Raw genomic sequence first — 22,806 nt, 5'->3', positions numbered from 1 at the left:
TTTTGCTTTAGGATTACTGTAAAATTTTAAATTAATCAAAAACTTATCATATAACCGTGTCTCATAATCAATATTATTATATTGGTTCCGAAAAGTGGCATTTAGCCATTAAATATGTACAATTAGCTTTTATCTTTATCAACGTAAATTTGAGATTAAGTATTTTTTTTGGTACAAAAATTCGAAATAAAGTATGAGGGTTCATCTGTGTATATTTCATTAAATTTCAACCTCATATAAAATTTTATCCATTAAGAATCCTCTCTAAAAAAACGGAGAAGACAAAAAAAGAAAATACTCGTCTGAAAATTTTGAGAATCCTATTCTACTAGAAACATAGATTTATATACATATCATGGATGAATATCAAACACTTAATTTAATTGAAAACTTGAGAATAGCTATAGTGAGTTGGCAGTGAAAAATAATGAGAGATGGAAAATTGAAGAAGAAATGGTTATTATTGGGTAAGGCAGTTTTACACTAATATAGTTGTAAAACGGATTTGAACACAATCGCATTAGTGGTGATAGTTGTTATTGAAAGATCCTGTTTTATTATAACTTTGTGTAAAACCGTCTTACACAAATATTTTTATTGTTGAAATGGTCTTATAAGAACAGAAGAGCTTCATAATCTGTATTTTATTTGCACATGTTTTAGCATAACATTGGTTCTATTAAAAGAAAAACTATTTTAAATGATGTTCATTGTAACGACACTACCTCCAATTCGGAATTCATGCGAATGACTTTAACAATTCATAAACATATATTCTTGAAAAGAAATCTCTTAGTAAGCATTTCGAAATCATTGTTTAGATATTACCCGGGCAACGCCCGGGCATGAAATCTAGTAATTAGTAAAAGTGTCGACGATCTTTAGCACGACTCTCACACTACAAAAAGAATCAATGCTAGCGACGGATTTTTTGCGATGGAATCAAAATCCATCGCTAATAGTCACTTTGCGACGGAAGATCTTATATGCGACGGACTTTGCTACGACCATCTGTTGGCGGGGAAAAATTTCAATGGCGCCAAATGGTTGCGATGGATTAATTTAATTAATTTTCAAAGTACCATTGAACTGGAGAAAAAGGATTGTACATCGGATGTACTACATCATATTTAATGACTTTTTGAGTTTTTGTGTATTTTTTTTGAGTACTGTAGAGTTTATAAATTACATTTTAGTTTTATGATGTTAAAAATCAATTTTTTTGAGCTTATATGTAATTATTTTGAGTTATAATGTAACTTTTTGAGATTAAAGTTTAAATGAATAAACTCAAAAACTTTAAAATAAGACTAAAAAATTTTAGATTAAAACTCAAAAACTTTATCTTAATGCTAAAAAACTATACCATCTAATGTACTACATCAGATGTATAATCCACTTATTGATTAAACTGCTCTAATGATTTGCTTAATTTTTTTTATTTTTTGAGATTGCGACCATCTAACTAATAATAAAATATTAAAATGTAAATTACACTATCCATGGCAAAATGACTTAGTCCGTCGCACAAATAAAATAAAACCCCATCCACCCCCTAAATCATCCACCCCCAAATCAATCTCAAATACCCAAATACGTTCTCCCAAATAAACCCCAAATCAATCGACGGAATTCACTTTCTCCTCCACCGTCATCAACCGCTGCGCCCTCCGCCTTCGGTCATCCTCCGCTGTCGTCTACCACGGTACTTCTTCTTTTCTGTTTTCCTTCCCGGGTTTTCCCTTTCTATTTCCCCCAAATCCATCCCACCATTCATTTGTCTATTGTCATGTTACTGCTCGTTTTTAGTTTTTTTTTTAGACAAAAGTTGCTCGTTTTTAGTTGCTTATAAACTTGTTTGGGTTTTCATCCATTAATTTTAATTATCACCCCTAATCTCAATCAATTATTTATATAGTTTCTACTTCGATGCCTACTAATGGTTTTTCTTTTCTGTTTTCCTTTTCGTTTGAGGGAATACATTAAAATGTTATGTTAGTCAAAAGTAGGAAAATTATGATGTTATGCTAGTCTAATTGATATATCTTGTTGAATCAAACCTATCATTTGCATCAAACAAGGGTATTGTAAGTTTTATGGTTTCCGTTATTCTACCTGTTGCGTTAGTTACTAGCATTCTCATCTTCGCGCGTCTATGGATAGCTCGCATCAGTGGTTGGTAGTGTCTTTTGCATAGGCTCCAATTCAGTTTCTACTTCGATGCCAAGCTGACTTTTTCTAGCAATGACATTCCTAGAATGGGGTCATTTACTTGCCAATTAAACTTCATCAGTAACTAGTTGTTTAAGTTCTTTCCGCAAGTTACGGAATTAGTCTTGAATGATTAGTAACTAGTTGTGGTCTTCGACTAACTCATATATTCTCCAAAACAAACAATTTTGCATTTACAAATTCCAACTGCTACTTCTGAATAAGTTGTAGACAAAAGAAGATAAAGTCGACGTATGACCCGAGACATGACACAGCGAAGCCATTGCGTTTTGTCAGCTGTGTCCTTTGAGGAATGCTTCTCTTCATACTAAGAAACATAACTGCTTATACTTTAATACTTTATAACTATTGAATTATAAACTTTTGAAATTCATTGTTCTCAATTATAAATTATATCAAACTCTTTCGTTATTAAGTCTTTTGTAAAACGGTCTTTGAAGTATGTTTGGAGCACCATTATAGTTGATGGTTAAAGGGTCGCTTGTTATGTCAAATAGTTATTAACTAAACAGATTAGCTCCAACATAAAAGTATACAAATTTTAATTGTCAAATTTATAGTAAAGTAAGTATACATTCAAGCTCTTTTTTTCCCTGTGTAAACTTGAACTCCGTTGCCAAAATTGTAAATCTGCAACTAACTTGGTGGTTTTATAGTGCCTTACTCAGTTACTCTTAACTACTACAGAGTACTACATTGTCTACCTATATGTTTTATACTATGTGATCAATCCTTATAAAAATTGATTTCATTCTGTTTTCTTCCTCAATCATAGTTATGGAATATCATTATCAAAATACTAGTTTTATTACTACATCCAAAAGCAATAATAATAATAATAATAATAATAATAATAATAATAATAATAATAATATTAACATTATTCTAATTAAGTCGTCATAGTTTTTAAGTTTTAGCGGAACACCAAAATTTCACTACTAATTTGACATCTTTTGGGTAATGAATTTCCGCACCCCCACCATTAAAATCCTAGATACGCCACTAATGGCTGGTGAAGCTTCAATAATAGGACATTGGGAGTTGTTAACATGGGGCCTCATAATTAATGGTATTTGATTCTTCATGCTGGCGTTGCCACTTCATTTGCGTAGAAGCAAACCCAACTTTAGAGACCCAAGAACCAAATTCTTTCTCAGTTAATAGAGTCGAGGCTAACAGTCCATGTATGTATTCACCTAGAATTTCGGACCCTGAATCTTTCGGTCTACTACTGCTGATTCTGGATTACTGGTGGAGGCATACTTTTCAGAGTGGATCATACTTACTATGTTATGGTGGTAGGAGATGATACATTGGTATCGATGAGAAGTATGGTTGTGGTTGGGTTTAGGCGAGGAGTTGTTCAAGGGTGGTTGTTGTTGACTCATTAAACTGATTGAGTTGGTTTTTGTTGTCGAAATTGGGGGTCAGAGGCTAGAGGCAACAAGAACGCGGCCTGGTTATGCCGCCGTTGGTCGGAGGTACTGATGAGAGGTGACTGAGCATTGGGTTTGGGTATTGACCTGGGTTTACTAATTAATCTTGCCATTTTTATCACATTTTCACAGTTTTATTTAGCATTGTGTTTGCGTCTTGGCCTGGGTTTGGGAATAGGGAAAATGAGGGTTTTTTACAACTGTTTTTTTTTTTTCTAATATCCATGATCTTATTTTCAATTTATTTTTTGTAATCAATTGTAAAGGTTGCACCTTTCTTCTTTCCACCCTTTGTTGCTGCTCCTTTACTCATTTCCCCCCTTTTTGATTGTAATGAAAGATAATTAGAAGATAATGGAGGAAATTTTAATTAAGAGTGTAAATAATGATGGAAAAAAATTTAAGGAGAGAGGAGAAAGAGGGAAGATTTCAGGAACACAAATAGAGGAGGACGAAGATGAAGTAAAAAACAAAAGAAGCAAAAGTGGGACCTTTAAATGCACTTAACCGGCTATCTCAGGTTAAAAAAAATAATGGTGTTCTATTAGAAGATGAAGGCTGTAATCGCAATTCTATTATACTAATTATTTATTAAAGTATGTTATTTATTTGTTGCTTTGACATTTGTTGATTATATTATTGCTTAGATTTGTAATGAAGAGGCAAGGGCGAGAATGGATGTATGAGAGGCTCGATGTTAATAAAAGACTTAGAATTGAGTATGCTAATGGTGTTAGAGAATTTATTAGTCATGCTAAAGAACAAGATTCTTCTCAAAGGAATAACGGGAAAATGAGGTGTCCATGCGCCATGTGCAACAACACAAAGTTTTTAAATGAGGCTCAAGTTAAATCACACTTGCTTAAGAAAGGGTTCTGTGTTAACTATTATAATTGGGTGTGTCACGGGGAGGATTTTCCAATTGATGAACCTGATATTCCTACGAACCCTTATCAAGATATGGTAAATGATGCATTACGTGATAGAGTGGACACTATAAGGGAGGAGGCCCTTAATGCTATAGAAGTAGACGAAACTCCAAATCCTGAAGTACAAGCTTTCTTTGAAATGTTAAAGAAAGCAGAAGAGCGTGTGTGTGAGGGGAGCGATGTGTCTGTATTACAAGCTGCTTCTAGATTGTTAAGTTTGAAATGTGAATTCAACTTGCCTCATAAATGTGTTGATAGTTTCATTAGTTTCGTCAGTGATATCCTTCCAAAGAATAATCTTATGGCCACAAACTTCTATGAAACCAAAAAATTGCTAAAAGCCCTTGAACTTCCCCATGAGAAAATTGATGTTTGTTCTTATGGGTGTATGCTTTTTTGGGAGGAAGACAAGCATCTTGTTAAATGTAAAAAATGTGGGCAAGATAGATACAAACCCAAGACAAATTCAAAGGGTAAACAAGTTGCACATAAAGTTTTAAATTATTTCCCAATCACACATAGACTACAAAAGATTTATGCGACAAAGCATATAGCCAAGGAAATGAGATGGCACGCAGAGAATCCCCGTGCAAGTGGTAGTCCTAGAGCTGGCAAAACCCGATCCGACTAGACAAAACCGATCCGACTCACCCGAGATCGAACCCGCCTGGCACCCGAAAATACAAAAAAATCACAACACCTGAAACCGACCCAGTCCGATCTGACATAACCCGATTCTTAATAACATCCGATAACCGATATAACCCGGACCTCATGACACCGAAGCCGACTAAATCCGACACGGAAAAAACCCGACCCGAGTAAGACTCGACTAACCGTTACAAACCCGAATAAGTCTATGTCTAAGACGACTACTAACGTTAAATTTCTAAATTAAGAGTTTTGTGGTGTAATTTGTTTTTATCGTTTGTCATGTGAATGTGTCTAAAATATACGAGTCGACTCGAACTTTACTAGTGTTAACATTTAGTTTATTTTAACTCTTAGATCTATGATTTTGACTAAATTTATTATTCAATTTTAATTGTGCATATTTAAATACTTTATTTTTGTTGGATGTGAGAGATTAATGTAATAATGTTATACCAAAAGACATAACTATTTAATTTGCATTTTCCTAATTTGTAGTCTAACGTGTGTTTGTGGAATTGTGGGAAAAAGCCACTTATCCACAACTCTTAGAACCATTTTGCATAAATAGAAAATGGAGAATGTGGCCTAAGTGGGTGATTAGTGACTTAATTAATACTATTTCTTATATTTTCCACTTTTTTAGCTAGAACATTGGGTGATCGACAATCACAGATATTTGAGTAAGACGGTTTTATACAAATTTATTTAATATTGGTATATATTAAAGTTTATTTGACTACAGTCTTACTCTTTTAGACCGAAACGAATACGAGCTGAGCTAAACTTTACTGAACTTAATAGAACAAAACTGAACCAAAAGAAGTTGGACGAAATTGAATCGAACATAATTGAGCTAAATTGAACTCATTGTAACTAAACTAAACTTAATTGAGTTAAACTGAACTAAATGTAGGTGGACTAAATAGAATTGAACTTGATTGAGTTAAATTAAACTGAGCTAAACTTAATTGAGCTAAATCGAGGTGCATTGAACTAATTGTAGTTCAACTAAATTTAATTGAGCTAAATCGAGCTAAATTGAACTGATTGTAACTGAACTGAACATAATTGAGCTAAATTGAACTAAATGTAGGTGGATTGAATTGAATTGAACTTGATTGAGCTAAGTTAAACGGGGTTGAACTTGATTGAGCTAAATCGAATCAAATTGAGCTGATTGTAACTAAAGTGAACTTAATTGAGATATATTGAGCTAAATTGAATTGATTGTAGTTGTACAGAACTTAATTGAGCTAAACTAAACTAAATGTAGTTGGACTGAATAGTATTGAACTTGATTGAGCTAAATTAAACTGAGTTTAATTGAGCTAAATTGAACTTAACTTAAGTAAATCTAAATTTGCATTTAACTTAGCTAAACGTAATTTAACTTGGACTTAACTTAAACTTAAAACTTTACTTCAATTAAATTAAGATAACAAACTTAATTAACCTAAGATAATTCAGCTTAACTTAACTTAATTTAATTCTTAAAATTTAACTTAAATAAATTTAATTTACTTATAAGCTACATTTTCAGGTTCAGGTCAAATCGAGTTCGGTTAACTATAGTTAGTTTCATTCAAATTTACGTGAATTCAACTTCGATTGATTTTGAACTTGAATTCACAATCAAGTCAAAATATAATTCCCATACCCTCTCATTCAATATTATATAAATAAGATACTTAGTTTATAAATTCATAATCAATCCACCAATGCTAAATAGTCTTAAATTAAAAATTTGAAAATAATATCTTATATATTTTTTAAAAAACTATGTACACTATCGTATAATATTAAAGAACGACCTAAAAATTGACAAATTAAGACCCGTTAATTTAGACCTGGCAAACAAGTCAATCAAGACCTCGAGTTGGAAGTCGAGTTCTAGATCCGGGTTATTCAGGTCGGGTTTGGGTCGGGTCGATTTTGTCTGGTCTACCCGATAAGAGTTAGTATTTATTTTTTTTGACCCGAAATGAACCGCTACATGATTTCTAGCCGAACTGACCCGATCCATAACGAACCGTCACCTGACAAGTGTTCCACATTTCGACCCGATACCCGAGGTCAGTCATAACCCGAAATAATCCGACCAGATCCGATCCGACCCAAAAATGTTCACGACTCGAATCAATCCGACATCACAGTAACCCGAACCTGAAATAACTCGACTCGAATCCGACTCGACCCACCCGATTGCCACCTCTAAGTGGTACACTGGCTCACCCCAGTGACGCCGAGTCTTGGAAGCATTTTGATGCACTACACCCGGATTTTGCAAGCGAACCTAGAAATGTACGACTAGGGCTATGCACAGATGAATTTGCACCCTTTGGTCAATTTGGCAAGGCGTACTCTGATAGCCAAATGATATGGTTATTTATGATAGTTAGGATTGCTGCAAAGAAATAAATTTGATGATGTTAGATTTCTGCAAATAAGAATAAAGCTGTTCAATTTCACAGAATTGATAGGCTTAGCTAGAATAAGAAATGGAGCAACTGTAAATATAGAAAAGTTGCCTGACTTCTTACCAAAAAGTGACAGAGGATTAAGGAAGGAAAATGATGTAAATTGCATTCATAATCTTGCTTCATTACACTTAACTATTTATAGGAAGGAAATACTTGGGGAATAAGTAAATTAACCAACTAAATAAGGCCTTCTAATTATTCTGAGTTGCCAGCTCCACAAACTGCCAAATTCATGTAGTACTAATTTCATGTGCAATTCCAACGGATTCATTCCCTCCCATAGATGTCATTAGAGCTTCCTTGGTGACTAATCCTTCATGACTCAGCACTTTCATGTGATTATCCATATGCTCATCCTCCTGGGCCCCTCCTTTTACCTTCTTACAGTTATTTCCCTCCATATTTAAATGTGACAGTTTGGCGCCATCCTTTCCAGTACTGATGCTCATTGCTGCAGGTTCTTGGCTTGCATCATTACCCCTCCCTTCTAAAGATCCTTGTTCCCAAGGATTAAATTTAGGATAGGTTTGCAGTAAGTCATATAGGAACTCCCAGGTGGTATCCTCTATTTCAGAGTCACTCCACTTAACAAGCACCTTAGTAGCTGAGACCCTTCCTCTTTGAACAGTTTTCTTAGCTAGGATCAGCTCTGGCTCCTTTAATGCACCTGGTTCAATTGGTTCAATTGGAAAGCTGGGTTCTTCAGGAACAGACCCATAACACCTCTTCAATAAGGACACATGGAAGGTATGATGGATTCTTGCCTTAGGAGGTAGTTCAAGCTTATAGGCTACTGCACCAACCTTACTCAGAATTTTATATGGACCATAGTACTTTCTGGCCAGCTTTTGATTACTTCTATGGGAAATTGATACTTGCCTGTGGGGCTGTAACTTTAAGTATACAAAATTCCCTGGCTCAAATTCTCTCACTCCTCTTCTTATCAGCTAATTGCCTCATTCTATTCTGTGCCCTTGCCAAATTCAATTTAATAGTCTGTAATGCTTCCTCTCTGTTAATTAGACATCTCTCTACAGCTTCGACTTTGCTGTCTCCTGGCAAGTATGGGATGTGTATGGGTGGGGGTTGGCCATACAAAACCTCATAGGGAGACGTTTTCAGACTTGTATGATATGATGTGTTGTACCAGTTGCAGCCCATTTACACCAATCTGTTGGGGTTTCATGGCAGAAACATCTCAAATAGGTTTCAAGGCACCTGTTAATCACCTCAGTCTGCCCATCTGATTGAGGGTGGTATGCAGTGGACATGCTAAGGTTCACTCCTTGAACAGCAAAGAGTTCTTGCCAAAAATTACTCAGGAAAATGGTATCTCTGTTAGACACTATGCTTTGGGGCATCCCATGTAACTTGTAGACAAAATCAAAGTATGCCTGAGCCACTATTGCAGCTGAATATGGGTGCTTGAGTGGTATAAAGTGAGTTGACTTAGATAACCTATCCACCACTACCAGTATTGAATCGTTCCCCATGGATTTTGGCAGCCCATCAATAAAATCCATGCTCACCTCAGTCCATAGGGCATTAGGGATAGGCAAAGGCTGCAACTTGTCAGGGTAGGCTGCAGCGTCATATTTACATTGCTGGCAAGTGTGGCAGTTATGTATATAGCCTTGCACATCCTTCTTCATTCCCTTCCAGTAGAACCTTTGCCTAATCCTTTGGCATGTAGCCTCAATCCCTGAATGGCCAGCCTGTAGATTATCATGCATCAAGGAAATAATTAGAGTTGGTAGCTGGTCATGATTCCCAACTACTAATTTCCCCTTCCTCTTCAACTGTCCCTTAACCCAAGTATAATGTTTGTGGGAATTGGGATCTCTCATTAAATCAGCAATTAAGCTCACCAGGTGTGGATCTTCCTTCCAAGATTGTTGCAGCATTTCAAACAAATTGGTACTGATTGTACTAATTTGTAGTGATCCTGGACAAGGCATCAGCCACAGTGTTTTCCTTTCCCTTCTTGTATAATATCTCATAATCATAGCCTAATAACTTCGCCAGCCATTTCTGTTGTAAGGAGTTTGTTATTCTTTGATCCAACAAGTACTTGAGGCTTTGGTGATCAGTTTTAATTATAAATTTCCTCTCTACCAAGTACTAACTCCACTTAGTGACAGCATGTATAATGGCAAGTAACTCTTTTTCATAAATGGACATGGCTTGATGCTTAACGACAAGGATTTGCTGATATATGCTATGGGATGGTTATCTTGCTTAAGCACTGCCCCAATTCCTTCTCCAGAGGCATCTGTTTCTATGACAAAGGGTTTAGAAAAGTTAGGCATGGCCAATACTGGTGCTGAAGTCATGGCTTCCTTCAATTTTTCAAACGCCAGTTCAGCTTCCTCACTCCATAAAAATGCATCCTTCTTTAGTAAGTTGGTTAGAGGCTTACTAATAAGGCCATACCCCCTTAAAAACCTTATGTAGTATCTGGTGAGTCCCAAAAAGCCTCTTAGTTTCTTAACACTCGTAGGAGTTGGCCATTCCCTTACTGTAGCGATTTTTGCAGGGTCTGTGGCGACTCCTTCTTTGGTTATAATATGCCCAAGGTACTCCAATCTTTCAGCCCCAAAGCAACACTTGCTGGCCTTGGCATACAAAGTGTTTGCCTTCATAAGTTCAAGGACCAATTGTAGATGCTTGAGGTGCTCCTTCCATCCTGGACTATAGATGAGGATATCGTCAAAAAATACTAGAACAAATTTCCTCAAGTAGGGCTCAAAAACCTTGTTCATTAAGCTTTGGAAGGTGGATGGGGCATTGGTTAGGCCAAATGGCATGACTAAGTACTCGTAATGCCCATTGTGAGTCTTAACGACAGTCTTATAAACATCTTCAGGGGTCATCCTAATCTGATGAAAACCAGCCCTGAGATCTATTTTGGAATAGAATTGAGATCCATGTAACTCATCCAAGAGCTCGTCAATTAATGGAATAGGGAATTTGTCCTTAACTGTGTTTTTGTTAAGGGCCCTATAGTCTACACACATCCTCCATGACCCGTCCTTCTTCTTTACCAACACCACCGGTGAGGCATAGGGACTAGTGCTGTACCTTATGACTCCATTCTCCATGAGCTCCTTGGTCAGAGACTCAATGACATCCTTCTGTACCATGTACCATGGGGAACCGGTAAGGCCTGATATTCACAGGTTCTGCTCCATTTTTCAGCATTATCCTATGGTCATGCCCCTCTCTTAATGGTGGTAGACCCTTAGGCTCCTCAAAGACTTGTGAGAACTGTTGTATCAAGGCCTGGATTTCCTGGGTACTATCCCCATGTGCCAACTGTAATGAGAAAAATTCAACTGTGGGTGTATTTGGTTGCACCAAAGCTAACTGAGCTGCAGTCTCCAAATCCTTCCCCATCTGTTTCTGTAATTTCATGGCAGCTGGCTGGGATCCCTTTAAGACATGTTTCCTCCCCTCAAATTTAAACTCCATGGTTAATTGCTTGAAATCCCATGTAATAGGTCCAAGGGTCTCAAGCCACTGTATTCCCAAAACTGTATCACAACTTCCCAAAGGAATGACATAAAAGTCTGCCCAAAATTCGGTATTCCTAATTCTCCATTTAAGGCTATGAATTGCATGAGAACACATTAATTTGCCACCATTTGCAACAGAAATATTGAAGCTTGGAATTGCTTCCATTCTTAGTCCTAGCCTCCTAGCCATGCTAGCATCAAGGAAGTTATGTGAACTCCCACTATCCACCAGTATACTCAAGGTTCTCTTCCCTATTTGACCAGGAATCCTCATTGTTTGACAGTGAGATTTTCCTGCCAAAGCATGATTGGATATTTGAGCAATTTGAGGCTCCTCCACCTCTTCTTCTGGCTCCCCGTCTCCTTCATCCTGATCTTCCTCGAAGTCTTCTTCTAATACAAAGAGTTGCCTTTTGTTTTTACACACATGTTGAGGAGTGAACTTCTCATCACAATAAAAACACAGGCCTTTGGATTTCTTTTCTTCCATCTCAGCATTAAAAGGTCTGTACTTTGGAACGGGTAATTTTTGTGAAGGGGAAAAAGGTGACTTTTTGTAAGGGGTAAATGGTGTTTTTTGTGAAGGGGTATTTTTTGGTGAAGGTAACAGGGGTGGTTTGATGTTATTGTGGGGAGTCGGGTTCTTGTAGCTGGTTGTAGACTGCAATGAAAGTGCTGTCTCCTGTAACTTTGCTAGACCGTATGCTTCTGGTATTGTTTTGGGTTTTAGCAACCTCACCATCGCAGCTATGTTACCCTTGAGTCCAGTTACAAAACAACTTAAAGCATAATCAGGTTGAAGGTTAAGTTTGCTTAATAGTATGTCAAAAGCATCATGATAGGACTGCACAGGTCCAGATTGTTTGAACACTAGTAATTCAGACATAGGGTCCTCATATTCATTCCCAAATCTAGCCTTAATAACCAATATCTTCTATTTCAGTACCATCAAAAGTAGGGAACTTTATGGTAGGTGATCTTACCATGGTACTCATGTCAGTGAAATTCCTTCCTCCTGGTTGTAAGGATAGAGTTGATAGAGTTTGTACCAAGGTTGCCACTTGCTCCTTCAACTGTTGGACATCTGCGTGAAGTTCTTGATCTTCCATGGTGTTTTTTCTTTTTGTATTTTTGGTATAAAGGAAAAATGAAGAGTTGAATATTTTTGTGTTTTTCTTGGGGGTTTTTCTCAAGTTTTCTCTAATTTTGGGATTGTAGTATGCACAAGTGTGGAGGATCTAAGCTCTGATAGCCAAATGATATGGTTATTTATGATAGTTAGGATTGCTGCAAAGAAATAAATTTGATGATGTTAGATTTCTACAAATAAGAATAAAGCTGTTCAATTTCACAGAATTGATAGGCTTAGCTAGAATAAGAAATGGAGCAACTGTAATTATAGAAAAGTTGCCTGACTTCTTACCAAAAAGTGACCGAGGATTAAGGAAGGAAAATGATGTAAATTTCATTCATAATCTTGCTTCATTACACTTAACTATTTATAGGAAGGAAATACTTGGGGAATAAGTAAATTAACCAACTAAACAAGGCCTTCTAATTATTCTGAGTTGCCAGCTCCACAAACTGCCAAATTCATGTAGTACTAATTCCATGTGCAATTCCAACGGATTCATTCCCTCCCATAGATGTCATTAGAGCTTCCTTGGTGACTAATCCTTCATGACTCAGCACTTTCATGTGATTATCCATATGCTCATCCTCCTGGGCCCCTCCTTTTACCTTCTTATTGTTATTTTCCTCCATATTTAAATGTGACAGTTTGGCGCCATCCTTTCCAGTACTGATGCTCATTGCTGCAGGTTCTTGGCTTGCATCAGATTAGCATCCCACATTTTTACACAAAAGATAAAAAGTAGGAGTAAATAATTGCAGAAATTTTGTTAGGTTAACATGATTCTAGCACGAAGCACAACGCGAGCTGCACGGTTAGTAATCCCACACTACTTGTCCACCACCACGCCAGCAACCTCCTCTGGCATCCTTGGAACATCTCATTGAGCAAGATTTTGGGTTTAGCAGATCATGTGAGTGGAGGCGAGGGGAGTCACGTGCGTGGGCTTCCGGTGAGGTATAAGAGCACGGCGGCCCTGACTGACGTGGCTGACAAGGTTACTAATATGCAGCCTGTAAATTTTCCCTTTGACTATTCGACGATGCCTTCTAATGCTGCCGAGTTCGTTTTCTTGGCCTCTTTGGTGTGGCACATGAATTCTGGAATCCTAGATATTTTAGCAGATTATGTGCCTCATGAAATTACCCTTAATTTTACCAAGATTAATTTGACTGCACTGTCTATTATTGTCTTAAAAGACTTGGTCATTTAAGGAAGAAACCTATCCATGAAAAGTCTTTTTTTCCTTCTCTTCTAGGTGTTGTCTCTCTCTCTCTCTCTCTCTCTCTCTCTCTCTCTGTGTGTGTTTTATCAATAAGTTTGTTGTATTGCTGCACTCTAAGATATAATAATTTCAGACTTCTATTTTGTAAGCTTAGTAGTTGTGTATTGATGCTATGATACATTATCAGTATATGTGCCCCCAGCTCATTGTATGAAGAGGAAGGTCCTCCAGGAAAGCTTTGAATTTCACAAATTTACCGTTTCATTCACATTTTTTCTTCTCTTTCTGCTCTGCTTGAGTTTATTTCTTCTCCTCGATTTCATGGCTAGGCTGAGGGGAAGGTTAGTTGGAAAGTTGTGCAAGCTAATGTTGAGCTACCAGTTGTAGTTGTTGGGGTAGTTTTGTCTTTTGACTCCGTTGCTGGTTATGTTTAGTGATGTAATAGATGCTTTATGATCTGAATCAAAATCTGTTTCGTTGGATTTGAGCGATATTTAGATAGGGATGTTTTATGTAAATAAGGAATTTTGTTAATGCAATTGGTTTTATTAGCGAACCTTCTAAAGGGCATATCACTAATAGCAGTACTGGCATTGCATTCTCAGTTACTGCTTCGTTTTATTGCTGTTAATTGCCTGCTTTATATTTGAACGGAAATAAAAGGATAGTATGTGAAGTTGCTTTCAACCTCGCAAGGATTTAAGCAAGACACACGATTCAACCTCGCAAGGAAGAATTAACACTATAAACTCGCAAGTTTAAAGTGAAGGGTTGCTCGCTTTTTAATGTGCTTTCGCAAGTATACATATATTAGTTGTATATTTGGGAGTGTGAACTATCATAAAATACGTACTGTGTCTTGGAATGGGGCTGAGCAAAACTGAGATAAATTTTAGAAGGCTACTTGCATCGGCACCTCGGCAGCAAAATCAGGCAAAACTAATCCATGTATGTAAGTTCGAAGAACTTTCTCTTTATTCCCGCCCTCTCAAATCTCATCTCTTTCTCTTATAACATGTCGATATACTATTACATCATTGCCACTTCTGTATGGGTACTTATATCTTGAGGACAATGATGCAGTATGTAGCCACACTTAGAGAATTGTTAGAACAGCTCACTGAAGAGACTACTCTAGATGGCTTACCCAGGTGTGCACTATTTACTTCTCAGTTTTTGATCAATTTATAAATTTTTTTTATGCAATGCTAAATGGTGTCAATAGTTTTAGCCCAATGTGATGAAAATGTGGAATTCAGGGGTGTGGTTGTCTGGAGCAGTTGCTATATGCCGCAATCTAGCTTTTCTATTTCCCACTTTACCTGCATGACCATCTTATGTAGTAGGCTCTTGTTGAGAGTAGACTTTTCAACTGCCAAAGGCTGTGGGTTTTCTTCTTGTTAATTAGCATGAATGTTGGTGAATTAGAGAATTGGGATTGGGATAGATAGTGAAATAGCTAGAACTACATCTACATTTAGTTCGGTTATTATTTTCTGGGCAGCACAGTCAAATTTCTAGTGTCGTGGTTCTGTTCTGTTCGAAAGTATTTCCAGTAGTTTGTACGCGTGTCAGCTTGTGCACTGTGTACTGCTCTGTTAGAGTTTTATCCTGATTGGTGTGACTTTGTTGCTTTGTTGTCTCATGAGTCCTGATATTATTTCTTGTATGAGTTTTTATTTGTAGGGTCTCAAAAGCTAAGGTGAATGATTATTCTGAGAAGATAGAATCTATCGCTTCACAATTAGCTTCACCGGTGGTGAGTTTTTTGTTAATGCATTCTAATTTACAATTCACCAAGTTAACACTGGTTTTGTTGTGTTCAACCATAGTAACTACTAATTACTGCCAACAAACGCTGATTAGGAACTATGTGTCCTTCTACACTTATCTTACCATCTTTCAATTATCCTTTTATCGTTGTGGATGGAGAACTCAGAGTTGATTTGCATCTCTATCATAGATATAGGGCTCTTATAGTGTGACTCTGGATTGGTCTTGATGGATTGATTCAGTTTCATGATAACTTTGTACATCAATGGTAGGAAATCTTTGTAGAGACAACAACTGAGGAAATCCCTACACATATCGAAGAGGAAAAAGTAGTATCCCCACCTGGACTAAGGAAGAGGCCTGTGTAAGTTAGCACATGAATAACTTTAGTGGCGTTATATGTGCTTGTCAAGTCCGTTGAAGGTAAAGGTAAAGTAACCTGAGGAGTTTGATGAATGCAGGCCATCCTCGTTTGTAGAAGATAAATCTCATGATAATAATATTGGTGACCAATCCTCAAAGCATGTCAAATTGGATGCGGCTGCACATTCGCATATTGATAAGCACAGGTATTTGCATTTACAACTATAAATTATTGGTCTGCTTCAAGTTGTGTTTTTTGTTTCCCTAAATGCACCATTTGCATTAGCCAATAATTGAGAGGGGAGAAACAAGGTGGGTAACATCTGAGAACTTATACCATCAGTCTCTGCATTTTGTCCTATTTTGTCCAATTCTATTATCAAATTTTGCCCCAGGACGGAAAATTGCATTTTGTCCTATTTTTGTGTGGAAAAATATCAAATTCTATTATTTTTATATAGTAATAGTAATACTCTCTCCAACCGTTTGGTTCTTCACACTTTCCTCTTTGGGGTGTTTCCACATATTCTTTAGGATTTTTTTTTGGGGGGTAAATTCTATGCAAAGCAATGATTAAACTAGCTCCACTCGATTCACCCATTCAGCCCTTCTTTATCCCAACCGAAAAATAGGTTCCACCATTGAACTAACATGCCTCTTTTGAATCAGAAGAATCATGCATTGAAACTTTAGCAGCTCTCCATTCAATCACAAGCTAGAGTAGTAAACTAGTTACTAGTTTCTGATAACGATCTAGTTTTTGGTGAAAGTTTTATTAGTTGCGTCGTTTATGTTCTTCAAAGAAAATGTAGAAGCCATGTAAGAATTTTCTTTTAATAATTATAGCACTTAATTGAATTTGTTGTTTGTACTTCAGCAATGTATTGTGTCACGAAACCTCACCTCACTTTTTCTACAGAAAGCTTCAAGAAGACTTGACTGATGAAATGGTTCAAATGGCTCGGCAGCTAAAAGAAAATAGCCTTATGATGAATCGCTCAGTGAAAAATGCTGAGAAGGTATGATGAACGGTTGTTCCTCGGAACTGTCTTGACCTCTTTAAGTGTTTGTATCTGATAGATAGATACACGATGGATTATTTTGCTTTTTTCAGTTGTACCTACCTCCCCTTCTCTTCTATACTTTAGGCAATCGTCTTGCATTCCAAACTTGGTGCTTTAAAATTTATTCCCGGCTCAAATTGATTAGCTTTCAAGACGATTAATCTTACCTATGATTGGATCAAGTTTTGCTCTGAAAATATGACTCAAATGCTTTAATTCAAAACCATGCTGAAGCAGCCATCTTACACCCTTAGACACAATTCACAAAGTCACAACTTAAATGTTTATAAGTGGATATATGTGATTTGTGAACTTTTCTGAATTGTTGATATATTGTGACGCAGTATGTCTAGGTGCGTTGCTTTGACAATGCAGTGCCATATCCCTGAAGTCGTGTCAGAATAATGTTTCCTAAGTGATGAAACATAAGCACAAATTTATATGAATCGGCTTTTATCTGGGTAACTGAACCATAATCCCTGTAATAAAATGAGGAATATATAAGGATGGGTTTGGTCTCACTTATAAAACTGTCTCATATGTGGTTTTGTACATGTCTGTCTAAAGTGTGTACAGTTAATAATTATATTGTTTCTTGTCATTGCCGTCCTGGATGAGTACAGATACTTGATTCGACCGAGCAGGCAATTGAGCACAGCTTGGCAAGCACAAGCCACGTCAATGTTCGGGCAACAAATGTGTTTTCGCAAAGTTCAAAGACGTCTTGTTTTACATGGCTTGCTATGCTTGTCATGGTGATGGTGTTCATGATGGTAGCTCTCCTTATCAGAATCACCTAAGCTTGCACTTGTTATCTAATGGTGGACATTGCCAACTATGTATAGACTAATTTATGTAGAAATATTGAACAAATTTTGTATGATGCATAATCTGGTAATGTTGTTTTTGAGTCCATGAAAATATAGCGCTTCCCTTTTACTCTTAGCTAGTTTTAATCCCGTGCAAAAAATTGCGCGGGGTCGATTTTTAGATTATGATATACGAAATATGTATTTAATACTCTACAATTTAGTTTTACGCAAAGTAATATCAATCATATATAATGGGATGTTTGTAAGTTATCCAATTTAGTGGATAACGATACTGTTAATCAGAGTATTATTCCACTGCCACATAATGATATTCCAGATATCCTCCTTTGGGGGTTGTCCTTGGTTAGTGCAAAGTTTGTTTAAATTGGTTGGCCCTTTGAAGCTTGAATTAAAAAGGAAAATTAAATTTTGACTTTTGTGCCTTGAGGTTTCGACTTTATTTTTGGTGAACTAAAACATGTAACAGTCAATTTTTATCTTAATTAATTATATTTTCAGTAAAGTCAAGTCCAAAATTGGATATTAAACTACAATTGGTCTCCATTGTGACGGGTTACCACTTATGGTGAATGTTTTGTGAGATAAAATGGTAACAAAATGGGTTAGTGGAGAAAGGGGGCCACATAAATAGTGTTGCAGAGAGAGAAATAATAAACATAAAGGTATGAAGTTTGAATCCATGGGGAGGAGTGGGTATGAGATTCCAACGGGTTATAATGGATTTAGAATCCATTCCAAAATCCTCCAATCAAACATTGGAATCGATCAAATCCATTTCAATCCATTCCAATGATGCCAACTAAACACCCCCTGAAAATATTATGTAGGTCACTAAAGTGGAAAATAGTCTAAAGTTTAAGGCACCAAAGTGGATTTATACAAACCTCAAAACAATAAAGTGAAATTTTTATTTTTTTATAAAACTGATTAAATTATTAAATTAATTTTCTTATGCTTTGCTTTACTTTACAGGACCTTCTTAACTTTAGATGTCATGCGTACTAGAAACTTTTGTTCCATGTTTCAAGATTGGAAAACCCGAGCCATTGTTCGACACAATTTTAACAAATATTTTAAAATCAACCCAAAACGACAAATAATTTTAAAATCAAACCCAAATGTAAACATTCGCCCAGTTGTTTGAAACAAATTCCCGCCTAATTCTAAAACTGCAAAAATCACAATTTCCCCCCAATTTCCAGGTCTCTTTCTCTCCGTTACTATCATATACGAAGTCGATTTCATTCAATTACTGAAAATTTACTTATGATTTCAGCTTGTTAGAGGAATTAGGGTTAGGTTACGAGCTACGACGAGAATGTATTACGGAAAACCCGATTCATTGAACCATAGACTGAAAAACCATGTTTGGATGACCGTTGTAAATAGGGAAATTTTATAACAAGAGTGAAAAACCATCCAAATCCAACACTTTTTTTTGTGGGTGACGGTACATACTGCATACCACCTCTTCGTTGTAACTTACAACGATTATAAGCAAGATTAATTGTTAGGGGAATTAAGGCACTTGTCTGAAACAGTGGAAATGGACTGTGGACAAAATTAGTATGGTGTATGATTTTAGGATGCGCTTGTTAGATTTGCTGCGACTTAATCCGGCAGGTTCTCTACCTCGCTTATTTGAATTCACGACTTTTATCGCTTTCATGGATAATGGGTTTAGTGTGCTTAGATTATACTCCTCTCCGTCCTAATCATTGTTTACCTTCAATAAAAATATCAGCCGCCAAAAATAAAAAAAGGTAAACAAATGATCGGGGTAGGAGAATTAGGTTATATCCTCGATATATGATGTAGTTAGGCAAAAAGGAGCAGATGCTTTTATGAAATTCTTCAGTTTTATGGATGTTTATGAATTATAATAGGGTTGATGTCCTCCAAATACCTGTGTAAGGCGGTTTACAGAAGAATAGTCGTAAAAACACATTCTATGTTATTGCATTTTAGTTCAGTAGCCAGTAACAATATGAAACCATTCAAAAAAGTTGAGAAACATAACCTGGATGTACAGTGTGTCTGCTTCATTGAAACCGCAACGCCACCATCCATTCTAGATTTACTGTCTGTTTGTGTTGTACATTCTGCTCTTTGAGTTCATTTAGCGTTAAGTGGGACATTCTTTGAGTCGTCATTCATCCTGGATTATTGACAATCTGAGCTTAGTCGAGTTGGGATTTTTCCTAACTATGATCCGTTTCAGGGTTTGACAAGATTGCATCTTAGGCTCTCTGGCCAACAATGGGTTTATGTTGTGAACCAACTGTCTCGAAAGCTCGAACAAGCAGTGCCACTCTTCCTAAAGATTGCTTCTTAGGCAAAGATTTGGCAAAAACAATGGAGAGAGTAATAGTCAATCAATGCGATTATGACACAGTTTTGATTATGGGTCACCCATAGACATCCTTTCCCTATTGTCGGATTTGTAACTCTTAGGCAAAGATTGCATCTTACGCTCAGTTTTCTCGGATTTGTAAGACTCTTACACGGCGTCTCTTCTCGTACATTTTGGATGGCATGAGCTACTTAAACTTGACAAGTGACACCAGTATATAACTATATATGGGCAGACTTTCTAACTACGGAGTATGTGATAATCAGATTCCGCACGTTTGAACCACATTGTTGCTTAAGATGGAAGATTTTCTCCATGGAAGGTATGCTGTGAAGGTTACTTCGTTGTTAACCATTGTATGATGACACACAATGAGTTCAGAGATGTTATAATGAACAATCTTTGCCTTAATTCTGTCTCAATTTGTTACATTCTTTTCTGGGTTTTTTAGCTTCTGTCCATGTTTTCCTCATATAAGTATTTTGTTAATCTGTCAACTGTTAGGTTACAGATTAAAGACGTATAGAAGACAGTTAGAATATTGAAGCTGTTTGATCAAATTTTGTGACAGCATTGTTGCCTCAATGAATGTCAGCTAGTTTAGTCGGGCAACTCACTAAGCGGTTGGTTGCATTATGATTAGATCTGAATGTATTTTAAGGTAAACGGGAAGGGGTCCTCGTCTTTTCTCTACTAACTTTGTAAATTCATTTGAGTTTCTTAGACGTAGAATATAGTTGCATTGAGAATTGCATTTTAAAGGAAAAATCAAAGGACTCACAGGCCACAACCACAATTAATTAAAGAACATGGAAGGCTTACATTACTCGTTACTTTGGCCTGTGTGTTATTCAGAGGTGGGAAGTATCCGGAAGACGACGCAAAGGCGGTTATGGTTCAGATTCTCAGTGTGGTTGCCTACTGTCATCTTCAAGGTGTAGTCCACCGAGATCTCAAGCCAGAGGTAATTGGGCCACACTTTGGTGTACTCTGTTTTCTTTTTCCTAGGCAGTTCCAAATAGCTCCAATGTATATGATTACCTTGTCTGGAGGTTGTTTTGACTTGACATTGGGATTGTTATTCAGTGATGATAATGAATATTTCTTTCATTTTGTCTTTCTTCCCTTGTTTACTCTTGTATCTATTATCTAACAGTCATAACTCATGTATAGATTTTTGATTTTCTTCCTTGATCCTGATTCATGAATCCTTCACTGCAGAACTTTCTATTTACGTCCAACGATGATCATTCCCCTTTAAAAGCCATTGACTTTGGGCTGTCCGACTATGTCAAGTCAGGTATGTTCACTACCTTGAAGTCCTGCACAACGCATTTGGAAACTACAGAGTATTTAAAAGCATTGGCCAGCTCAAACTTGACACTTCTTATCGGTTGAATGGGCTTATAATCGTTACGTCATCTCCGTGTTTTCTGCAGATGAGAGATTAAATGTTATGGTAGGAAGTGCATATTACGTGGCTCCTGAAGTCCTCCACAGGTCTTATGGAACTGAGGCAGACATGTGGAGCATTGGGGTGATTGCTTATATTCTTCTATGTGGAAGCCGACCCTTCTGGGCCCGCACAGAGTTTGGGATATTCCGGGCTATTTTAAAGGCGGACCCCACTTTTGATGAAGCCCCTTGGCCATCATTATCACCAGAGGCAAAAGACTTTGTCAAGAGATTGCTAAACAAAGATTACCGCAAGAGATTAATGGCTGCTCAGGCACTCAGTAAGTGCGAAATATATTATTATTTTTTTCATTATGTTGTCTTATGCTATGTTACTTCGACTCTCTTCACTTCTCCACTCTGGAATTTCTCAAAAATCCGAAAAGAGAGACACGTTTTCAAAGCAGAGGTTAAGACACATATGCAGCAACATTTTATACGATATTATTTAATGATTATAAGACTTAGTTCTCGAACATCTCCCCATTTCACTTGGAGAACAAAAATATATTTCAGATTTTCAACTACATTCCCCCACCGCTGTCCTTTTTAAGGGAAGGTTCATTGACGAACGAGAGTCCAACACTTGGATGCGTACTGTATTCCACACCCGAGCCCGAGTGACATAGGTCTTATGTTGTTTAAATCATATTTTGCGATAAGCCGCTGTACTTTTTATTTTTGAAATTGAGTAGTCTGAGTATCATTCTGCATTATATTTGTGTAGGTCATCCATGGCTTTCTGGTTTTCTAGACATCAAGATCCCACAAGATATGATAGTGTACAGGCTTGTAAGAGCTTATATATGTTCATCTTCTCTACGTAAAGTAGCTCTAGGGGTATGCAAAACTTTCTACTGATTGTATTAGTGTAAATTGAGTCGAGTAATAACACTTCGTTGACAGGCCCTTGAAAAGACATTAACAGTACCACAACTAACGTATCTTAAGAAGCAATTCCAGTTGCTGTCTCCTAGCAAAAATGGTTACATATCACTGCAGAATTTTAAGATAGTAAGTTCTGATTTTGGTTGGGGTCTTGCTCTTCGTTTTTATGGAACCCATTCTAATGCTTGGTTGCTTGATTCTATAGGCAGTGGTAAGGAATGCTATCGAGGCTATAAAGGACTCTAAGGTTATTGAATATGTCAACATGGTATATATTTTTTTCCATACATCTTTTACCCTGTTAACAATGGCATATATTTTTTTTTTCTAAAAGGGGTGGTTAAAAAAAACTGTATTGTTATACAAGACTTAAAGCTTTTTTTTTGGGTTTTTTTTATTGTTTTTATCTTGAAAATTGCTAATGTAACACACAAAGTTCCACAAATTTTCGAATGAGACCGTCTTACAGCTTAC

The 22,806-nt window shown here is 36.7% G+C and overlaps 3 protein-coding genes across 8 annotated transcripts; 2 read left to right on the top strand and 1 right to left on the bottom strand.

The window, feature by feature from the left end:
- Positions 1-1,516: 1,516 nt before the first annotated feature.
- LOC141605896 (uncharacterized) lies at positions 1,517-17,746 on the top strand. Of its 6 annotated transcripts, none has more exons than XM_074424824.1 (8): positions 1,526-1,705; positions 14,300-14,551; positions 14,687-14,754; positions 15,290-15,362; positions 15,649-15,740; positions 15,838-15,945; positions 16,659-16,758; positions 17,427-17,746. In XM_074424824.1, the coding sequence occupies exons 2-8, from the start codon at positions 14,468-14,470 to the stop codon at positions 17,601-17,603; spliced, it is 702 nt and encodes a 233-aa protein (XP_074280925.1). In that variant the 5' UTR covers positions 1,526-1,705; positions 14,300-14,467; the 3' UTR covers positions 17,604-17,746. The 6 variants fall into 6 exon arrangements, with proteins under 6 accessions (XP_074280921.1, XP_074280925.1, XP_074280924.1 ...); XM_074424823.1 differs by having other exon boundaries at positions 14,272-14,551; XM_074424821.1 differs by having other exon boundaries at positions 14,267-14,551.
- On the bottom strand, positions 7,962-9,731 carry LOC141608153 (uncharacterized). The gene is made up of 2 exons (XM_074427513.1): positions 8,950-9,731; positions 7,962-8,610 (listed from the first exon to the last, which is right to left on the bottom strand). Exons 1-2 carry the CDS (start codon positions 9,729-9,731, stop codon positions 7,962-7,964), a joined length of 1,431 nt encoding a protein of 476 aa, XP_074283614.1.
- Positions 17,747-18,338: 592 nt separating the features above from the next.
- Positions 18,339-22,666, top strand: LOC141605897 (CDPK-related kinase 1-like). The gene is made up of 6 exons (XM_074424826.1): positions 18,339-20,311; positions 20,845-20,953; positions 21,211-21,289; positions 21,429-21,725; positions 22,172-22,284; positions 22,538-22,666. The coding sequence occupies exons 1-6, from the start codon at positions 20,289-20,291 to the stop codon at positions 22,661-22,663; spliced, it is 747 nt and encodes a 248-aa protein (XP_074280927.1). The 5' UTR covers positions 18,339-20,288; the 3' UTR covers positions 22,664-22,666.
- Positions 22,667-22,806: the final 140 nt, after the last annotated feature.

The sequence above is a fragment of the Silene latifolia genome, chromosome 10 (genome assembly GCF_048544455.1).
Source record: "Silene latifolia isolate original U9 population chromosome 10, ASM4854445v1, whole genome shotgun sequence".
In the NCBI taxonomy this organism is placed as follows: Eukaryota; Viridiplantae; Streptophyta; class Magnoliopsida; order Caryophyllales; family Caryophyllaceae; genus Silene; species Silene latifolia.
Note: the sequence above shows the minus strand (reverse complement) of the source record. Positions and strands in the feature narration are given on the sequence as shown.